The 20,381-nt window shown below is 42.3% G+C and overlaps 1 protein-coding gene across 10 annotated transcripts in view; it reads right to left on the bottom strand.

The window, feature by feature from the left end:
* Nucleotides 1–20,381, bottom strand: part of KALRN (kalirin RhoGEF kinase) — a 495,524-nt gene that overhangs the window by 34,349 nt on the left and 440,794 nt on the right. For 9 of the 10 annotated variants that reach the window (XM_082764115.1, XM_082764119.1, XM_082764117.1 and 6 more), the window contains 11 exons: nucleotides 18,614–18,897; nucleotides 17,652–17,756; nucleotides 12,361–12,491; nucleotides 9,207–9,273; nucleotides 7,735–7,838; nucleotides 5,218–5,287; nucleotides 4,700–4,786; nucleotides 3,843–3,935; nucleotides 2,751–2,801; nucleotides 2,352–2,429; nucleotides 1,319–1,504 (listed from right to left, as the gene is read on the bottom strand). In XM_082764115.1, coding sequence (XP_082620241.1) covers nucleotides 1,319–1,504; nucleotides 2,352–2,429; nucleotides 2,751–2,801; nucleotides 3,843–3,935; nucleotides 4,700–4,786; nucleotides 5,218–5,287; nucleotides 7,735–7,838; nucleotides 9,207–9,273; nucleotides 12,361–12,491; nucleotides 17,652–17,756; nucleotides 18,614–18,897 — 1,256 coding nt within the window. The remainder of the gene's footprint in view (nucleotides 1–1,318; nucleotides 1,505–2,351; nucleotides 2,430–2,750; nucleotides 2,802–3,842; nucleotides 3,936–4,699; nucleotides 4,787–5,217; nucleotides 5,288–7,734; nucleotides 7,839–9,206; nucleotides 9,274–12,360; nucleotides 12,492–17,651; nucleotides 17,757–18,613; nucleotides 18,898–20,381) is intronic. The other variant, XM_082764116.1, reaches the window with a different exon arrangement.

Consider the following 20,381-nt stretch of genomic DNA (forward strand, 5'->3'; position numbering starts at 1 on the left):
ATATACAATTCAGGAATTGTTTCCTGCAGATAAAAGCTTCGTTGTTATACATACAATAAACTGAAGCAAAAATGATTTACATTATTTCTATCTCCAACTTTAATCATGATTTAAACCAGCAGCAGGATAAAACCAAAGCTGATCATCTAAATTAAGATTAATGTTTATTTGTACACTTCAGGTTTTTCTGTTATAACTTATTACTTGGTTGGAAACTATGAAATACAGCGACTTGCAAAGGATATGCTTTTCAATAAATGCTGCAGTTTCTGTCAGCCAAGAAGATGCCTATTATCTATTGTTTATTATCATAGATCATATGGTTAATATGCATTATTTTCCCTGGCATTGTTCTCTTCTGTTTCATATTAATGCACCATTTAAATTTTAGTGCAAACACATTCATTCTCCCACTCCTTATTTTAACTATATCTTTGGAAAGGAAATCAATCCCAGACTGGTTTATCACCTTTGAATAATCAAGACATTCAGATAAACCAGTGACTTTGCTGTTTCTGCAGCCACAGCAAAGGCTGTTCTACTGAAAGAGGTGTAGCACACATTCACCCTCAGCTACCATTTTAGAGGGGAATTCTGCATTTATTAAACAAACATTAAAACCCCTGAAAAACAAACAAACAAAAACAAACAAACATGTTTTCCCTGGTTACTTTCAGTACTTTAATACTTTTCAGTACTTTAGTACTTTTACTTTTAATCCCAATCCCATACTCTAGAAAGATCTTTTAAAAAATAAAATTAAATTTCTTAAAACTTTCTTGATAGGTCAGCTAGTTTTGTAATTCCTCTTCACTACATTTTTATTACTGTGTGTATTTTTGTTTGCTTTTGACATAGTTCTGTCTCGTGCAACACTCACATTTGCACTAAGAGCCCTGTCCCCATTAGGAAGGGTATTTCCAGTAATGTCACATCCAGACTTAATATTGACTTACAGTTAGACGAGTGTTTTGTTTACCCCACCTTTTATAATCATGCTTAAAAGCAACTATCATACACTTACTTTGACTACTGCAGGCTTTGTAGCACTATTTGCTAGCTTAGAGCTATGAATGTCAGAGGCCCTGCCCTGGCTGTGCTTCCTCTAAAAATCACCCAGTAAATTTAGACAACCTGTGGTTTATTTAGTGTCGTTGGTCTTAAATGGCTTCTGATGTACTGAAAAGTAAATGTAAGTGTTTTCTGCAAATTGTTGTCCAGCTATGGCAGGACAGACCTGACTCACAGTACAGAAAATTGATAAGATTTCCCTATGTGACAATCAAATAGGACAAACATCTCCCACTCCGTTTCTTACCTTTATGCTTTTCTTGAACATGTAGCCTGGTGTTAAAGATCCTTTCCTAAGCAGTTCACTGAAGATAACTATTTGCTCAAAGAGAAACACCCTACGTTCCTTTGGTCGGGACTGAACTCCAGAATCCTGCTCAGTCACATAGAAGGTGTCCTGCTGCAGCAGCTTGCCTTGAGCTGTCAGCTTGCCCTGAGAAGCAGACAAGGCACCAGTGTTACAGATCCCAACCCAGTACGGTCCCTTGAGATGATCTGCTATATTTCATGCAGTCCACATTGTTCAAGCAGAGCTGAACTCATTTGAGACATATCCCCTCTAATTTATTAAAGCAGCAGTCTTTTAAATCAAGAACTCAGTTTAAGGAAAATAATAGAAGTTTTCTTTACTGTCATCACCATCATACGTACATATAAAACCAAAAGCAAGTAGACTGTTTTTGTACTTAATTTCGAACACTGTTCCCATTAAGTAATTTGCTACTGTAGTGCAGTAGCCAAACCAGAAGTGAAAGACGCAATCTCTGAAGGTGCAAAACAGGACCTACCTGTTTGCAGGAATGCCATGATGTATAACAAGGTATGAGAAACTTAAACTTCATTTTGGAGATAAGACATCTCACTGGGTCTGCCAAAGACTACACTGGCTTAGTTACAAATCCCAAGCTGTAACCTGTGGGGTTATAACTCATGAGTCCCCTCCTGGATGTTGCCAAACTTGGAGGAAGCTGTTGATGTTAATGTTAGGTGACCTTACTAACAGGCAGAGCGGTCTGGTTCAATGTTTATTTTGCTCTGACAACAGAGATAAGAAGTCTAATTCGGGCTTGCAGAAGCTTTCACAGACCTCACATTTTGAAGAAACAATAGCTTGATTGTTACAAGTTTAGAATGACACTTTCAAAACCTCACCAAAGCATGCTGCTCACCACCACAGAGACAGCACTAGATAAATAGCCTGGGATGGGGCTGATTGTAGAGACAATCATAGAAAGATAAAACACCTTTCCTAGCCTGGTTGTTATTAAAGCAGAACATACCTCAAAGCCCTGGAGGCGACCCAGGTTCATCATATCATTGCAACGTTTCGGTACAAGGCACATTAATTCAACTGCTTTCTGTTAAGGAAAACAAAGGTTGTATTGGTACAAGGAAGTCAGAGGGTCCCTAAAAGAGAAGTGTCAAACAATGGACTCCAACAGCATAATCACTGCTAAAAATTATTCACGTTGAGGCCCTCGTGTACTGAACATTTACAGTAATATCTAAAAGAGGACCATGCCTTCATCTTTTCTTCTGACTGAAGCTAAAGAGAAACATCACATTTGGAATATCAGCGGGATCTTCGATCATTTTCAAAGGACTACCGGGGCTTGCATTTCTGCATATAAAGTACCATTAGACAATGCAGTATCACTGTCCAGGCCATGAAAACATACCTCTATATCTGAGCACTCCAGCCCAGCTTTTTCACTGTACCGCAGGAAGTCCTAGGGAAAGCAGAAAGGTTTGCATTAAGGCACTTCAGAAAGAGAAGAAAGACGTCAGTTTTAAAAAAGAAAAAGCGTATTTAGCATGCGAGTTTCTGAGAAGGAACTTGCTAATATTAATGAATACATGTTCAGAAGTTGCTGAATGTTATGACCACTTTGTAGATATGGAAAAGGGGTGTGGATGGTTGCTGAAAATACCACAAGAAAAAGACAAAGCTGGGATTAGCCCTTGGGAATGCTGACTTGGTCCTTGTCTTAAGCCACAGGACCACACACGCTTGAGGAATTTTCTTTTCCTTTTGGCATTTCAGGGAACATGTTGCTGTCTCTTCACAAGTGTGCAGTTACCAAACTGTGGGCTGATGGCAGCCTGCTTGAGACTAGTTCAAAAGAGAGAAGAAACCACCTCAGAGCCCCGGTACTGCTGGAAATTACAGTGTATGGTCCAGACATGCCTAATTTTGGATGTTACCTTGAGACCCCTAAGGATGAATATTCAGAAATGCTGAGTAATTGGCATAGTGAATAAAGTCAGCAGAAGCCATAGTGGTCAGACTCCTTAGGGAAAAAATTACCATGCACTCTCCAGACCAGAACATTGTGGAAATATGTTTTGCATGCTAATTTGAAGAGAGATATTCAGCAATGAGATATTCTGAGACATTCAGAATAAATAGTGACATACCATTCAGCACCAAAAAATGGGTTTATTAATAGTCTCGTGTGCATTTACTGCAATTTAAAAAACTTGAATGCAAGTTTGCTTTGAAATTTTAGAGGATGAAAAATTCTATTTGAAATTTATTTTCCTATAAAAATATTCCAACAGAAAATTATTTTAAAGAAATCTGATTATCATCAATTACAAACTACTCCCATAGAGATGGGACCCTCCTGCTCTCTGGACATTTTTCACAGGATGCCCACATATAAACATTCTTTCTTCCTAATCTGATGAAGTTATTCTTCAATTAAAACTAAGGCTGATTTAAAGTAACAGTGTCTAGTACAAGATCCAAACTGCATCTTTCCACTCACCTTGAGAAGAAGCTGATATTTAGTTATTCTTTGAATGGGTTTGATCAGAAAATCACTGATGGTTAGTCGTTGGTTTATTTCCTGTTGAACCTCCTAAAAATTGAGGATTAAAAAACAATTGCAAACAAGCACAGAATAAGGCAAAGATAAAATGTCTCCACAGAGACTTATTTCTACAGAAAGCTGATCTGTTCTTAATCTTTTGTTTGCAAAAGGGTACTTTAGAGGATTTAAAAATCTGGCATATCCTATTTAAGCAGAGACTGGGTAAAAGTCATGACCGAGCTGGAAGACATTTGAAAGCACAAGATTCCTTCCCACTTTGAGCTGACCAAGCAGGGCTGCAAGGTCTGGAGACTGCTCTCTCCAATGCGGCAGGGTTTCTCCCACAAACAAGTACTACAGAACACGCCTTGTGCCCTTGGGTGAAACAAAATATCTTCCCATTGTTAAACAAGCTTCTTTCACATTAATATCTAAATGTGTCTAGTCCCACGGATTTCTTGAAACAACATTATTGGAAATTTATGAGAGGTACCACCCAGCTCCAACAACTTTCACCTCCTCCCTTGTTTGTAGGCTACAGATTAAAAAGTCTGTTTTATTTTGGACAGAACTCAGTTGTGGCACTCTGAAGACAACAGACAATGCGCACTGGATCAAGTATGTATTAGAAATTAACATTAAAAATTGAGACAAAATGAACTTTTCTTCCCTGTAGCAGAGAATTTATCAGCATGCATAATACCAACATGGTCAGGAGTTTGTTTTAGACAAACCTCACGAGTTACAGAATGGTCTACTTTACTAGGACTCACAGCTGTAAGTAGCAATAATGGATAATGAGCCACGCTTACCTCAAAATATGCCTCATACTCAGCTACTATGTATTCAGACCGTGGCTTATTTTGGCAATACACCACATACATGTGTAATCGACGCTCCTGTGAAAACAAGATGCAGAGCAGCCTGGTGAGATATTGGCTACTGTTCTGTCCTGCTATTAAAAGCTGGCAGATAATTGCTAAAATGTTCTGATAGGTCATCTTTCTTTTTAGTTTAATCAAAGATTTAGTTTCCTGAAGTGGGGAAACAAATTGATAACGGGTTCTTTTTCCCCTTAGGCAAGGGAAGTTTCCATGGGGGAGGCCAGTTAATCGAGAGACCAATTTTTCCCCCAAAATAAGAAGTCTGCAAAAAGATGGTGACTAATGTTTCAGGGAAACCCATCTGCTCACTGAAGATGAATAATGATGTTTAAATTAAGTTTAGACATGTAAAAATATCAAGACAACACAAGCAGATGCTTCTGGAAAGGAGTTATCACACTTTAAATGACGATTAGACTAGAGATAGGTAACAAAATAAAACTTACATGTTTAATAAAAAGCTGTGCTAAACGGTCATGCTCTTGAAGACATTTTTCCAGTTCAGCCAGGAAAAAGCTGAAAGAAAGGATATCAACATTTCAAAAGACTTTTTTTAGGTCATTTCAGGGCAGATCGGTTATCCTTCAGTAATATATCAACGCAATTTTAGCTAGAGTGTTCAATAATAAATGAAAAGACAAGCCTGGCTTCAGCCCATAATGGTGGCATTTCTAAAACAGTAGATGAGAGCTGTGAAATATGGAGATCTTGTCTTGCAAACTCTCTGGTCCTCTTTACTGTTACACTTACAGAGGTTTCAGGTTTTTAAAACTGTCAATGCCTAACTGCGAGAGTTACATTCCTTCACTGAGAACTTCTAAAGTAAAACTCGTCTGTATATCAAAACACTTGTGAAAACTCAACTGAAGCTTTACCAGGAATTCTCAGTTGCATGAGCAGATTTGGAATACTGGTCAACGTGAAAGAAATGCAGAAGTTTTCACTTGAGTAAACAAATCAACACCTTTTTGGTCACAGAGTAGTGGCATGTTCTATTTTACACCGTTTCTCATGATATTACCATTAGTTTTATTCATAAACTCAGCCTCTGTCTTGACCTGCACCTTTTGTAGGTGCCTGCTTGAATGCCCTTTCCAAGAATACACTGAGATGCCTGGAAGTGAGGTATTATCATCTCAACTAAAGTTTAGAAATGCTGATAGGTTTTTCTAACTGGTAAGTAAATTCTGACAATCTCATTTTCCATGATGTTCCTCTTTTTCACTGCAGGATTTCTGTCTCAAATGCCTCCATGGACTTGCTACAGAAACCAGTTGCAGAGCACATGCCAGCAATGGTCTGGCCCCAAGAAATCCCAGAACCTCCAAGAAGATGCATGTTGAACAGCTGTCCCAGCTAAACAACCCTATCACCACTATCAGCTACAGCTACTTTCGCAACTCAGTCCTGAAAAAAAAGTTAAATTAATCTGCATTTAAACAGACTTCTTGACCCAGATATGCAGAACTAAAAATAGAGACTCCCTCCCTGTGTGTTACAGAAAACTCTTATCACATTTAAACAGTGAATGGCACTGTTAAAAAATGCTCCATTGCTTATATAAACTTAATATTTTTCTCACATTTTTGTGTTTTGTGCTTCCAAGAGCTGTTGTCAGAACATAAGGACAGGACCTGATTGGCACCCAAGAGATGCATGATGGCAATGACACTGTGACTCCTTGATGAGGAAAATGTCCAGAACCAAAGGAATACCTAGTCTGGTGTCCATTGCTCAGATATTCACACTGCCTGTACTCAAATTCTAGTTAGCCAAAGGCATGGGGTTTTTATGAGTAGCAGAGTTGAAATGGTGACCATATTACCGAAAAGCATGACCCTGCTGTTCATAAAGTTACAGTAGAAATGGCTCTGGGTTTGAAATAACCCTTGTATTTCCAGCAACTTTTCAAAAGCAGCTTGAATGGGGACAGAATAAGATTTTCAAGGAAAAAAGTTCCTAATTCAGAGTCAAAAGCATCAGACATGCCAAAGCCTGACAGAGCTTTAATGTGAGAAGTATCTTATCACCCTCCTAGCCTAATATTGCTTCCGTGGTCAGCATTCTTAATCCTATCAGCTGAACGTGCAGATGCTAGTGTTGCTGAGAACCACCAGATCCATGCCCACAAACCCCAGAGAGCCAAGAAGAGGGTATGTAGTAGTAGTTCATACAAAGGAAGGAAACAATAATTTTCCTGCATTGCTACTGCTCAGTGGCGGGATGAATTCAGCCTACAGCTGTGACCCAGGCAACAGAGTTACAGCAGCCTCAGAAGCTTTTCTGAGGATCCAGCAAGCACCCCACAAGCAACACCCCTCTTGGAGCTATGCTGGGACAGCTGAGGAGCCCTGCACTGACCACAGTGATGTCTCCCATGGAGCCTCTTGTTGTGGCTCCTCAGCAGGGAATGGCAGAGCTATTGGCAGCACAGCACTGACACAGACCCTCTTGTGATCCACAACATCTCTGTCACCCTGACCAGCACTCCTGGCATGGGGTGTGAGCCAGCATAATGTTGTATCTGTAATCAGAGATGGTACCACAAAAACCCTCCCATGAAGCCAGCCAGTGCAAAGCTGTAGCCCATTGCATTTTTTAACACTGGGAAAAAGGATTTTATGTAGGATTGATGCTTTGCATCATGCAGCTCTGCCATTTTTGGTTGGGTAGACAGAATCTTATATCAGAATCTAGTATACTGTTGAACTGAGGCTAAAAGCACATGAACTGTAACATATTCTTGGGAGTCACAGCAGCCATGATTTGTGAAGTTAGGAAGCAGCACTTACAAACCAACAGAGGCCATTTAAAGTGAAGCAACATCCTTTGGAAGCTCGGCCCTGAATGACCTGCTGATGTTCAAGTAAAAACAGCTTAGATGTGCAGATACTACATACCCCAATCCTTCATAAACGAGTGGTTACAAGGGTGCTGAAAAGCAAACTAAACCAATGACTTACTCTTTGTGCCAGTCATAGATCTGGTGAATATTGCCAAATACTATCTTGTCTTTCCCTTTCATATCTTCGGAAACTCCTTTTTCTTCTATTCTCTTCATGAAGCCCTTTAGGATTAATGATCAGTGATTAGCAAAGGGTTTACTTAAAGAGGGAGTATGTATAATTACACTCACTTTAAAAAAAAAAAAAAAAAAAGTAAAAGTTTAATGTCAGGCTTTTTGCTTTGAAAACACTTAAAATACCTTTTTTTTTTTTTTTTTTTTAATACAACTTAAAATCAGAAACCCATCTAGATATTCTAAATTACATAGTCTGCTTAAAAGAAAACTTTAAAGGATTTATTCTGAATAACTACAGTTGTTTTAGGAACCCCTTTGTTAGATGTCATTGAAGTGACAAGTGCAATTAGAAGATAAAAGTTAAACAAAAGTAGCTTATCATGCTCTTGGCTTCACTGGTAAGAGGGAGAAGCCAGACTCTGCACTGACAAAATTCTTCTGTTCATCACCATGAATGTTTTGTGGGAGCACAAAGCCATGCAGAAAGTTTAAATAGTCACATGAACGGGATTTCTCACACCTCCTGAGAGTTTCTTTATAAGTCTTTGGAGCACTGCAGCCCTGTTAGCTTTGCCAGTGGAGCGTGATGTAAACAGAAGATAACACAAGTCTTCAAATTTGGAAGCTCTTGAAAATCACTGCTAGACGGGCTGATAATTCTCCCTGGACTAGTGAACGCCAGAAGCATTCCCAAAAGCCCACTTCAACCGAGTGCCTCCAGTTCTCAGTCCTTGCTGGGAATCAAACCAGACTGTGCATGTGAGTTGTCTCTGACAGGTGATCCCTAGGGATCAGCCAGGTCTTTACAAGTTGAAACTTACAAAACAATGACTGATTTTGAAAAAAATAGGAAAACAAAACAAAAATAAATCCTCCCTCTATGTTATCTCAAGGTGTGTGGGTGTTTTTTTTTTTTTTCCAAAACATGAATCCATTGGCCACACACACACCTCAGCACAGACCCAAAGCCAGGCTTTGGGAAGCTACTCAAACACAGCACTGTAGCCCCGGTGCAAACTCAAGGGAAGTATGTGCTACCACTATTCAGTATTGATTTGAAGTGGTATCACTGCATGACAGCAAGAATGGAATGAAATAAATGGAAGGGGCATAAATTCTCTCCCACTGCCCTCAAGGCTGCATTACAGCAGAGTTTGTTAGAAGCAGGGTAGCCAAGAAAAACCTTTACATGCTGGAGTTGAAACCTAAAATACAACATTTGTTAGATGGAAACAGAAATAGTTTCCGAAGGCATTTCTTCTTGTTTCTGTCAACATGAGGAGGGGACCATGGAAGCAGTGTGCAAAATAAACCAGTTTGTTTCTCATGCTGTATTTTTTGTTGTTGCCACTTTGCAGAATGGTGTTTGTTAGTGAGAAAACATTTTGCATAGCAGGGCTTGCTTCAGCTCACCTCCACAACAGTTCCCAAGTCTTTGACGTAGTCTTTTTCGGTCTGCACCAGCTCATTTAAGACAAACCTAAATTTAAACAGAACACACGCATTTGACCATGTTCCTTGATGTTACTGTTTGGTCCTCTTACCACATATTACCTCCTGAAAAAAAAACACCACCATCCCAGGAAACACAACACTCTTCACTCATAGCTCAGTGGGACGAAAACGACAAAAACTTTACATTTCAGGCCAGAGTAGTTTCAGTGCTCTTAACTCATCTCTCCTTCCCCTCTTTTGCACCAGGTTCCAGGGCAGTGCTAGAGCAGCAGCACAACCAGGTGCCTCTGCTTTCAACCACCTCTCCCTGCCCTGCTCTCATCTGTCCCCCCCATGCAGCCCTCCTGATAGCAATGGGGACATTTCCCAACCCATTTTGCAGCATGTAGGAGAGGGTTCCTTGCCCCAGTTAAGATGTAATTCGGAAGTTTTAAACACTGGAAAACAAATTCCCCTTCTTGCCTTAATGCGGAGCTTAATCTCTCAGCCTAGGTAATCCTTGTGGGGGTGGCCAGTGATTCCCACTTATCTCAGAACTAATAATCCCAGGGAGGAGAGTCAGCTAATGAAGGCTTGATGCATGCAAACAACACCAAGCTAAAAACAAAAACAAAAACAAAAACAACCCTCCTTTGTATGTCAAACTGACTAATCACATAATGTTCTTTCTAGGACAATTTCAAGAAGTTACAGCTTGCTGCAGACAGTTTTCCTCTCAATTACGCCAATACATGGATTTGGCACATGACAAATAAACTCCATCTGTGCTCCAGCTCGCTCCGGCAGTAACAAGGCTAACAAGATAGAGGAGTGCTTTCATGTCTAATATCGCTCCGTTCATGTCAATCAGCAGCCTGACCCACTTGAAGTGATAGGTCTGAGGGCAAACAGTGCTAAGATAAAAGCCTGCTTGAGAATATCTAGGGGAAAAAAAAACACAAGCTGGCTTTTGGCTCCAATACAATGGCTGTGCTCCCAAGGTGTCCCTTGCTAGGACAGAGCAGAGGAGCTGCTTGGACGCAGGGAGGAGATGCTTGGACACGAGGCAGGGAGAGGTTAGACAGCTTCACATTCATTTGAGAGTGAAATCCAGCCCCCTTGGCAGAGGCCTGGGCTGGCAGCAGTGGTGCTGGATGCTTGTGCTCTCGGCAGTGCCCTGCCAAGCTGCGTGCCTGGGTAGTAAACATGAGCGGGGCAGAAGGCTGCTCCCTCACACAGCGGCCGCGTGCGTCCCGTGTGGTGCCCTCTCGCTGGCTGACCTGGTGCCCTTGGGACAGGCTGGCTGCATCTCGTCCAAATGGGCTCACATCCCCTCTGGCTGCACTGCTCCTGGTGGAGCAGAGAGCTGCCCAGAGGCTGGGGAATCTCTGCCACCACCCGCCTCCAGCTCCCTGGTTTCACCTGCTGTGAGGGTACAGCTGGCCAAAGCCTGCTCTGAAAATGAGGCAGCAAATTAAACCTGCCATTCTGTACCTGTGTTAGGAATCAGGGTCTCCATCACCATTATTTAAGTTAAATTTGGCACTAGGGTTCCCCAGCTCCCCTCTCCCTGAAAAGCAAAAAAATCATCCTTCGTCCTCTGCTAGTTCCCTGAAGCCTATCTGACACAGGACCCTAAAGGTAGTCACAATTTGAGATTTCTAAGAAGCATGTTGCAAAAATTCATGTTCATTCATCTCCTCATCTGACAACACAGAGCAAGGACAGACAGTTACTTAGAAAGTGCTTGCCCCAGCCACCAGCAGGTATTGTCTACACAGCTGTAGTTAAAATGGCATTAAATGCACCAGGGGTAGAGCCTCACTTCTGAGTCAGTCTGAATATCTGAATTTGGGTATCTCAGTAACTCCACACTAAGGCTATACTGACACTGCTCAGTAAGACTGCTGCCTGGATGCTCACAGGGACGCAGAAATTGGGTCTGATGGAACAGGGGTTTCCCAGTGCCAAGGCTAACTGCTGACAGGCACATGTTGCCTGAGACAGAGGAAATGACCACCCATGCCTGAGCAAGGATTCAGTTGCTGTTTTGTGGGAAATGGGGGGTCACAGCTCGAGTTTGGAGCCCGGCTTCCTAATATGGCTATGGAATTACACACAACCAGAGGCACAGACACAGAGCACAGACACCAGGGAGCTGGAGAGGAGACAGATGTCTTGTGCTGAAAGCCACTAGCAGGTGCTCCTAAACATCCTGGCGTTTCGGAAATCTGGACGGAGGCAGCAGCTAATTACGTGTAACACGCTGCCAGTCTGCCTGCCAGAAGCGTCACAAGTTAGAAAGCCTTACTGTACGGGGGCTTACACCAGCACTAACCTGAAGTTATCTAATGAATGAACTGCTACCAGAAACCCCCCCAAATTGAAATATCGAGGAGCTTTAAGGAGACAGACAGGGGCAGAGAGGTTTCCTGCAGAAAGGCTGACAGCTGTTTAGCAGAAAACTTCTTTCAGTCAGAAGCACGCCCAGGAGTGCTGTGCCCCTGCCCGCTGCTGGCAGCCCATCCCGTCCCTCGCTATAGTGCTTCTCCAGCTTCCTACAACAAACGATGTTTGTTGTAGATATCGATGGCTTTCACGGACCTGCAACAACCTCCTGCTTCCTCTCCCATTACCATGAACATGAGGGTTTCCCAAATTAAACTTTCTCTTCTGTGGCATTTTCCCACCACAAATGCTTCTGAATTCTGCCCCTTCCTTTGCTAGGGTGAAAAATCATCATCTCATTAAAAAAAAATCTCTCTTTTCCTTGGAAGTAGCTAACAAGGTCAACAATATATTGCCCTTTGCAAGCTGATTTCACCTCTGGCACAGTAATTTCCAAAGCAAACACCTCAGTAACTCTGTGTGTAACTGCCCAGAGGCCTCTACAGTAATAGATACATGCTATCTGGGGTAAAAACTGCACATTTTTAAGAGTGAAGATGAACTTCCTGGGTGTGAAAGTGCTTTTAAAAAGTATTTTTGCAGGTTAAGAAGAAACAGATGCAGCAGGACACAGTTTTACTCCCAGTTCTGTGCTCGATCAATGACTACAAAGTATTCTTTCAGAGCAGCTACGTGCCCTCCCTGGGTGCCTATTTCAGAAATACGAACAAGCGAGACAACTTACATCCTGCCTCTCATTGCTTTGGCTTTTTGTTCCTCTTCAAGGTTTCTTGGGGGAGTTGAAGGCGTCATTCCTTCGTTTAAGCAGCCAGTGGCATCTTTTAAGGTTCCTCGGTAAGATCCTCCTTCAAGGGTCTACGAAAACCCCAAAGAACAACAGAAAAAACATTACCCTTGAACTCCAGCATCGGTGTTACCTCCTGCTTCAAGTCAATTCTGCAATCATCAGTGCAGTCTAAAACCAAGAGGAATATTTAGTTTTCCCCCAGGCCTTAGTGAGACAAAACCAAACTAGTTTTAAACTGATACAAGCCCCCTCCTCCAAAAAGGATTAAAAACAGAGAAAATGTCCTTTTGCCAGAAGGTGAAAAAACATCCCAGTAGCCCCAGGATGAGAAAACTCTTCCAAATTCTTTCAAAACAACCTGAAAGCATCCTAGTGTCACAATCAGACCCAAGGTTAGGCTACACGTGGACAGTGTTTCTCTGCCAAAGACTGAGCAAGAATTCCTAGTAGCAAAGTAGAACATAGGCTGAAACAAATGGATAGATACAGAGCAACATTCCACAATAATTAAAGTTTCCCCCAGATCCCTGGAAAGTAATCGCAGTTGACCTAACAGTGTACACACTGGGGAGAGAAAATAAAATATCCTCTGAAAATACATGTAACTGGGTTAATGAAATACTCAAAATTTTTTAGTCCCTCAATGGAATAAAACTATTTTGAGTAAATTTTCTGGGAATGTCCTTCTCAGTTTCCCATGTCCCAGAGAGATCCTTCTTCACTTGCTCCAACTGAGCACCCTATTAACAGACCTCTTCATAACAACATCTCAAACTGAGAAAATGCCAAAACTTTCTGATATGATTTACTAGACAGAACTACTTGCACAGTTACAATAATTCAATGATTTTGTGTGTGTGTTGTTTTCACACACATAAGGAAATAAACCTTTGTAAGCTCATCGTAACTGCTTCAATCCTGGCTTATTAATAAGTAAAATTTGCTCGAAGCAAGTGTTTTCCTAATTTTAGAGGTCCTGGGACATGTATAAAATAGGTTTATCTTTTACATTAACATTTTGTACTTTTGGGGGCAAAACTTAAAAGAAGCCAATATATGAAACACAATTTACTCTTTGTCCGACAGACATGGGATCACACACGTCATGTATGACAGTGCACGAGTGCATGATATTGAAATTTTCGAAGAAATTAAACCCAGAGCATTTGTATTGCTTATTCCAGTCCCTGTCAGGTAGAGTTGACAAGACAGATTAAAAGCAACATATGAATCTTTTTAAAAATTAAAGCACAGCTGCGGTACTTCAAGCAGTTTTACTCTTCACAGTTTTTTTCACAGAAGCCAGAATACCAAACAAATTCATGTGTTGGGTATCAAAACTCCTCTGCCTCAGAACAATTTTGTTTGTTTTTTAAATCACTGCAGGGAAAGAACAGTCCCCAGGAAGAGGACAGTACAGTAGCTCATACCCTGCAAAGCCCTCTCCAAAACCGCCTTTTGACTTTGCAGTGCAGAGCCCATGGGCTTTGTCTCACATGTGGAGCAAAAATATTCGATACTCTACTGAGAAGCAGAGCACACAGGGTTAATAGAAGCATAGCAGATGAAGGTGGAAAGCAAGGAAACCAGAAACAGAAGTAGACTTTAAATCCCTTCCTTAGAGCTGTATCAGGCCTGTTGTATACACAGTTTTCACAGCACTAAACTTACCAGCTTACTTTTGACCAACTTTTCTATTGCACTGACAAGATCCGCAGCAGTCGGGACATCGGAGGAGCTCTGTCGAGCAGCTAGCAAAGAAGAGGACTGCAAGACACCAGGTTGCAAAGGAAAAGCAAGTTAGGAGGATGAGAAGGGAACAGGAAACCAGTGGTCAGTGAAGCAGCTTCTGAGACAGGAGAAGAATAAACGTAGAAGGGGAGCAGGAGGGTTAGAGGAACACATGCACAGTAAAGTGAGTGAGTGTTGCTTTATCAGACAAGCACAGAATTGCCATCCAAGTCTGTCTGCGCATTCCTCTGCAGCAGTTCCAAGGCTGGGAAACAGGCAGCGGCATCAGAAACCAAGTTCATTTGCAACTGTGCTAAAATATTCTTAATGTCTCCTGGTTCCTCCTTCCAAGGACATCTATGGTTTTACAGGCTCCAGAAAATTGATCTTCTTGCTGCAGATGTAAGAAATTACCTTCTCCCCCATACATGCATATTTAATAGATGCAATAAGTGAAGGTACACGTGGAGTTACAGGCAATAGGGGAGGGAGGCAGGGGCAAAGAAATCCTTCCTCCTTCCTTCCCCAAAGATCAATCACAATGCCTAGTGAACTCAGATGATACCACACATTCATGCAACTTCAGCCAACTAAAATTTGCATCTTTTCTCTCCACTCTCTGCAATCAGTGGAGAGAAAATTCCCTTATGTATACCATCTATCCTAGATACCTGGCATAGGAGGGGCAGAAACACTCTCTAGAGATGCTCACTTTTCCCTACTGGCATTAGTTAAAATATTTTCAGTCTCAACTGAAAATTTTAAGATTGTCACAAATCTCCAGAAAATGCTAAGACCTCATCACTATACTGCCCGAACATCCCCACGGCAGTGTGAAGGCTGGCATCTCTGTGAAATGCTCAGCTCTAGCTGAAGGATTTTGCTCTACATGGACACCCCTTGGTCTTTGTCCTAAGAAATATCAGTTTGAAAACCAAAGCTCAGATGATACCTACGGGAATTAACATTTATTAGCTCACCTGTATGTACATTTCTTCTGAACAAAATACTGACCAAACCCTTTGATAACCAGCTTTCAACAGACTGACACAGACTAAACATGGCTAAATTTTTAAAAATTCCGCAGTAGAATTATTAAAAAGCTTATTCATCTCTCAGCTACTTGATATAGGTCTTCTGGAGAGTGCCTATTTCAGCGAAGTCATCAGGCAGGTGCCAACACATGCATCTGAGATTAAATAGTGCTGGGGAATGAGACGTGGAAAGGTGATGGCAGGAATTAGGCAGCTGGCCATCTCTTTCAGCAGCCCTTTGGGGATGCTGCTCATGGTGAGTGACACAGCCCCAGGAAAAAAAAAGGAAAGGAGAAAGACAAAGCAGGAATGTGAACAGCCTGCCACTTTTAGTCTCCTCTTTCACTCAAATAATACATCTAATCAACAGTTCTAATTACAACAACAACAAAAATTATAGGTAATCAGGCTGGTAATTGAGGAATTAGGCTGGAAATGCAGGAATCTCATACAAATGTAAAAGTTCAGGCAGACAGATTCCCCTGCAATGCGACAGGCATGTCTTGGACTAAAAAGACTGAAAAAACAGGGACTCTAAGAGATACCGGACAAATACAGAGATGATAACTGTCAAACATATCCCTTCTAGTGGGAGGAATCCAAATTTTGGAGGCACTGAACAGCTGTTGCTCTCACTTCTTTTACCCAAAATTGCTCAATATCTCTAAAAAGTAAATAAGCGCAAGATTTTCAAGGGAGCACGGAAACATTTGCTGCCTACAAGTCTTTCAGGGTAAAACAACTCTTTGGTGATTGTCAAAAGAGCCCGGTTTGTGTGAGGCAAATCAAAAAATGGTGTTTTGATTTCCCAGTGAGTAAATTATGAATTTCTGATATGAAGATATCTGGTGATTAGTGGTTATAAGTGCCACCAGGAGCAGAGAGGCACTATTACTGCTAGGGCAGGGTGTCACCTCCCACCACTTCTGCTTCCCCACACTGCTGCTCTTCCAACCTAGGGCTGTACCTGTAAGCAGTCACAGGACATGAGGACATGAGCAAGGAGCCATAGCCAAATTAACACAGTTAAAGAGCTTTTGGCTCCAGAATGGCTCAGACACCGCTTGCTTAGTGTTTCTGTGCCAGGGAGTTCAGGAGCCACGTTTGTGGGCTGAAGTTGTGTATCCTCATGACATAGGGGGGAAAGTGACCAGAGCTAGAGCAGCTTTGTTTTTCTTTCTCTTTAAACAAACAAACAAACTAACTAACCCCAAACTATTTAGCTAAATGACCCGGAGAACAAGCCAGGAGCAACTGCTCTTGTGCTGGGCAGGGATCCACCAGAGCTCTGCTTTGCAGACCTTTCGCCCCTGCCTCTCGCAGGCAGCCAGCAGCACATGCAGCACTCAGACAGCACCAGTCCGGGGCTCCAGCTACTTCCTCCTGGCCCTGCTGCCACCGCAATGTCACAGTGCTTCCTGGCAGATTAGCAGCAAGCCCCGAATCCTTTCCTCCATTGCTTTGCATCCTAGAAACATTTGCTCCCTTTCCTCTCGCTCTTCTTCCAAACTGCTGCCTGAACCTTTCCCAGGAACATTCTAGGTTATCACTTTTAATTTTTTTTATTTTATTAATTTCCCCTATCCTTGCTTCTTTGCATGCGGTAATTACAATCAGAGGATAGAGATACAAAAGTGGCAGTGCTAAAAACAGATGCCAGCAGGAAAGCAGGAAACAGCCAGACAGGAGGATGGATTTCTGCAAGGGAGATGCCAGCACCAGGAAAGGGTGGGGGAGGACACATGGAGACAGGGCCCACGCTAACTGAGAAAGCAAACCACTTCCATAGCCAAATCCACAGATCCTCACCTCAAGTCCAAAACAGTAATTGAAGGACGCTGCAAACAACTGCACCATCTACCACAACAAATTCCTGGTTTAACATTCAGCAGACGCTAGCTAATGGCAGAGAACTACAACCAGAAATACCACGTGCTAGGAATGGGATTTTTTCCACGTGCAAGTTTTAAGGCACTTCAGAATAGGGGGTGTATGGTGGGACACAGACTGACAAAGTTCCTGGAGCCCAACCACATAGAAAGCCTGATGGAAAACACAAGTTATCCAACTCTTGGTAAAGGTGGTATTTCAGGATTCAAGCAGACTCCAGCACCTATCCCAGTCCTCAGGCCCAGGCTGCAACGAAATACCATTTCTGCTGCTACTGCCAGACACCAACAGCACTTTTGAAACCCGTGTGGAGAACACACGTCATCAACCTGAGTGGAGTTTCTGACCACACACAGCACAAGCACACCACACCTGGCATGAAATGCAATCCCGAGGCTAAACTGCATATCAGGCACTGTTTGTAAATTCAGTTGGTGAGAGGTATTAGGTTATGATTCACATGTAGGTGCCTAGTGTAACCACATGTCTAGAAGACCACTGGGAAACCACTATAAGACAGCTCTGTGAGAAAAGCACTTAGAGAGCAAATTGATACAGTAGAGGAGGTCTTACCATCTCATCTTGGGTTGGATCATTGTCAAAAATCTTCATGGGAGGAGGAAGAGGTGTATGAGATTCTTCGTCTGGCTCATCTTCTCCCCAACCCTTCTTGCTCTTCTGAAGGAAAGTGAAATATGATTAGAGACAGGGAGGGGTTTCTTTTTATCTTTTCAGATATCTGAGCCCTGCCACCAGGCTTTGAGTCTGTTAGTGATACTAATAGTGTCTCACTATGGCACTGGGTGGAGGGAGTTGCAGGTAATACTAAGCATCATAGAAGAGAAGCAATAAAGATGCAAGGCCTGTTAATCCGATTAAATTCTAAGAGTTACAGGAACACAAGTACTGGGGCACCAAAGCAGCTACAGCAGCTACAGCTGTCTGTGTGCTGGCGGAAAAGTATTTTCTAATTTAAATGAAAACAGCTCAACATACAGTTTTCAGAATGCATTGCTCTATTTGTGTTCAGTTAATATCTTCTCCATTTTCCTCCTGTAACTCTTTATTCACTTTGTCAGGAAAGAGCCATTCTAGCAAAGAACATGCCTGCAGAGAAACTGCAGCTACAAACACGCAGCTGATTTAACAGAGACATGGCTATTTCTCTGAGTGTTCCCTTTCAATAAGGAATTACACTGCCATGGCACGATGAAGGTGATATGAACCTCAGCAAAAACTGATAACAACTGCTCAGAAATGGCTTCATTTCTATCCTTGGCAGACTCCCAATAGGCTATTAAAAAAATCTAGTTAAAGGATGACAATGTATGCAGACTCTGAAAAGCTGTTCCCTACACATTCCGCTGCTCTTTAGATGACAATACTTCTTGCAAGACAGCTTTAATCAATTTAGTTTTTCATATGATTCGCTGCTCCCTCTAGACCCTCAGGGAGCTGCATTTGCTCAAGTGCGAATCACACACCCCAGACTATCAGAAACATCAGGCTTCCCTGCAACAAACCCCAGCACACACCTCATCGGCACTGTCTCCTTGCGGAGTGGTTTCATCTCCGGTCTTTGGTGAGCCGAGGTCAAAGCTCTTCCTGCCATCTCGCACCTTCTTTTGCTTCTTGATATTGCTCTCAGCCTTGCCACTGTTCAGCCGGCGCACAGGGCTGGTCAGCCATTTCTTCAGCGTGTTGGTCGAGCGCTTGGGGCCCGGAGAGCTCTGGATGGAGTTGAGGGATGGCTGAGGCTGTAGGTTGGCCACCGAATCTGACTTGCCCCCGTTGTCATTGGAGGAAACTGAATATGCCTCTGCAAGAAAACAGTGCACGCGGGAGATTATACCAGCCCCTGCCCTATTTCCTAGTGTACATAAAGCGCTTGACATTTCTAAACATGAAAATACAAAATGCCTCAATGGAAAATGTTGTGACCTATGAGCGTTGTGTAATCCTTGTACACCAGAGAGGACAGAGAGGAATATGCCATGCTGAGGGCATTTTCCACTATCTTACACACTTCGCCCATCTGCTACCGCACTGTCTGTCCTTAAGAAAGATCACAGGCAGCAAAGTTACCTAGTTATTTATGAAAGTCTGAATTTCATGTTAAGTGCTGAATTTCTCAGCTTCTTCTCACAGATTTCATTGTGAATTGCCAGGAAGAAATCAAGCACAAAAAGCAGATTACTACAAGAGATCTGACAGCCACCAATACTTTGACAGTTTCTGGTGCCATAAACGTTTCTCAGCCGTTGCCAGACCTCAATAACATTACTGATAGTTTGACTACATATTAACTTCTGAAGGTTATTTGAAACACCTTAAAATCATCTCCTTTGCCCCTGAAAGCAGTTTGTCAGAAGACTTTACACCTTCCCTAGAACTAAGAAATTGGAATGAACAATTACAAAAGATGACAAATTGTTCAAACCAAAGGAAACACCCAAGAAGGAGATACAGGCTTAAAATTAAGAAGATTTCCTTTATATCCTAGCAGGAAATTCTGCTGAACTGTATCCAACTGCAATTATCAATACACATGTTCAGACTTGCACCTTAGAAATGGGCACAACCTCCCTTACCCTCCCGAAGCAACAGAGCAAAGATGTGCCAATATCAGTAAGTCTTTAAAAACAAAGCAAACAAGTTGCTGGAACATTTCTCAATTGCCCTTTAGGAACAAGTGCCCTGCTCTCACCTTTCTGAAACTGTGGCAAAGGCAACTCCCTCCCCAGAAGGGATCAGGGACCGAGGTGTTTTATCCTACACAGTTTAAGAAGATATTTTTTTTACAGAATTCAGAAATTCTGTTGTGCTCTCGTAAGGCTCATCTCACACTGTGCATCAGAAAGCAGTCACCTGACATTATTACACATTTTTAGATGTTTATCTCTGAATCTCCTATCCACCCCAGCAGAAAACAAAAACATAAGTTACAACACACAAACACAGCCTGGTGCATGCAGATATTCGCAGTTCCACAACAAATACTGTGACAGATATTAGGTAATGCATGTGCTGAGGGAGAGCTGCTCTCCCAGTCCCCTGTACTGGTTTAGGAGCCAGTTTCTGCCACCTGCACACAGAGCTCCTGCCCTGGTGGGCAGAGCTGCTGCTCAGAGCCAGCTGCACACCCAGCAGAGATCGCAGCCCACATCATCTGTCAGCTTGTCACCTGCAGACCAGGGGAGAAGTGACAAGGCTTCACGACCAGAGATGGCGTCAGTCAGAAGTTACACCAGTAATGTGTTACGTACCTGGGATCAAAAGTCAGGTTTTTAGAACATATGGAAA

This window comes from Aythya marila (genome assembly GCF_965140915.1).
Source record: "Aythya marila genome assembly, chromosome: 6".
Taxonomy (NCBI): domain Eukaryota; kingdom Metazoa; phylum Chordata; class Aves; order Anseriformes; family Anatidae; genus Aythya; species Aythya marila.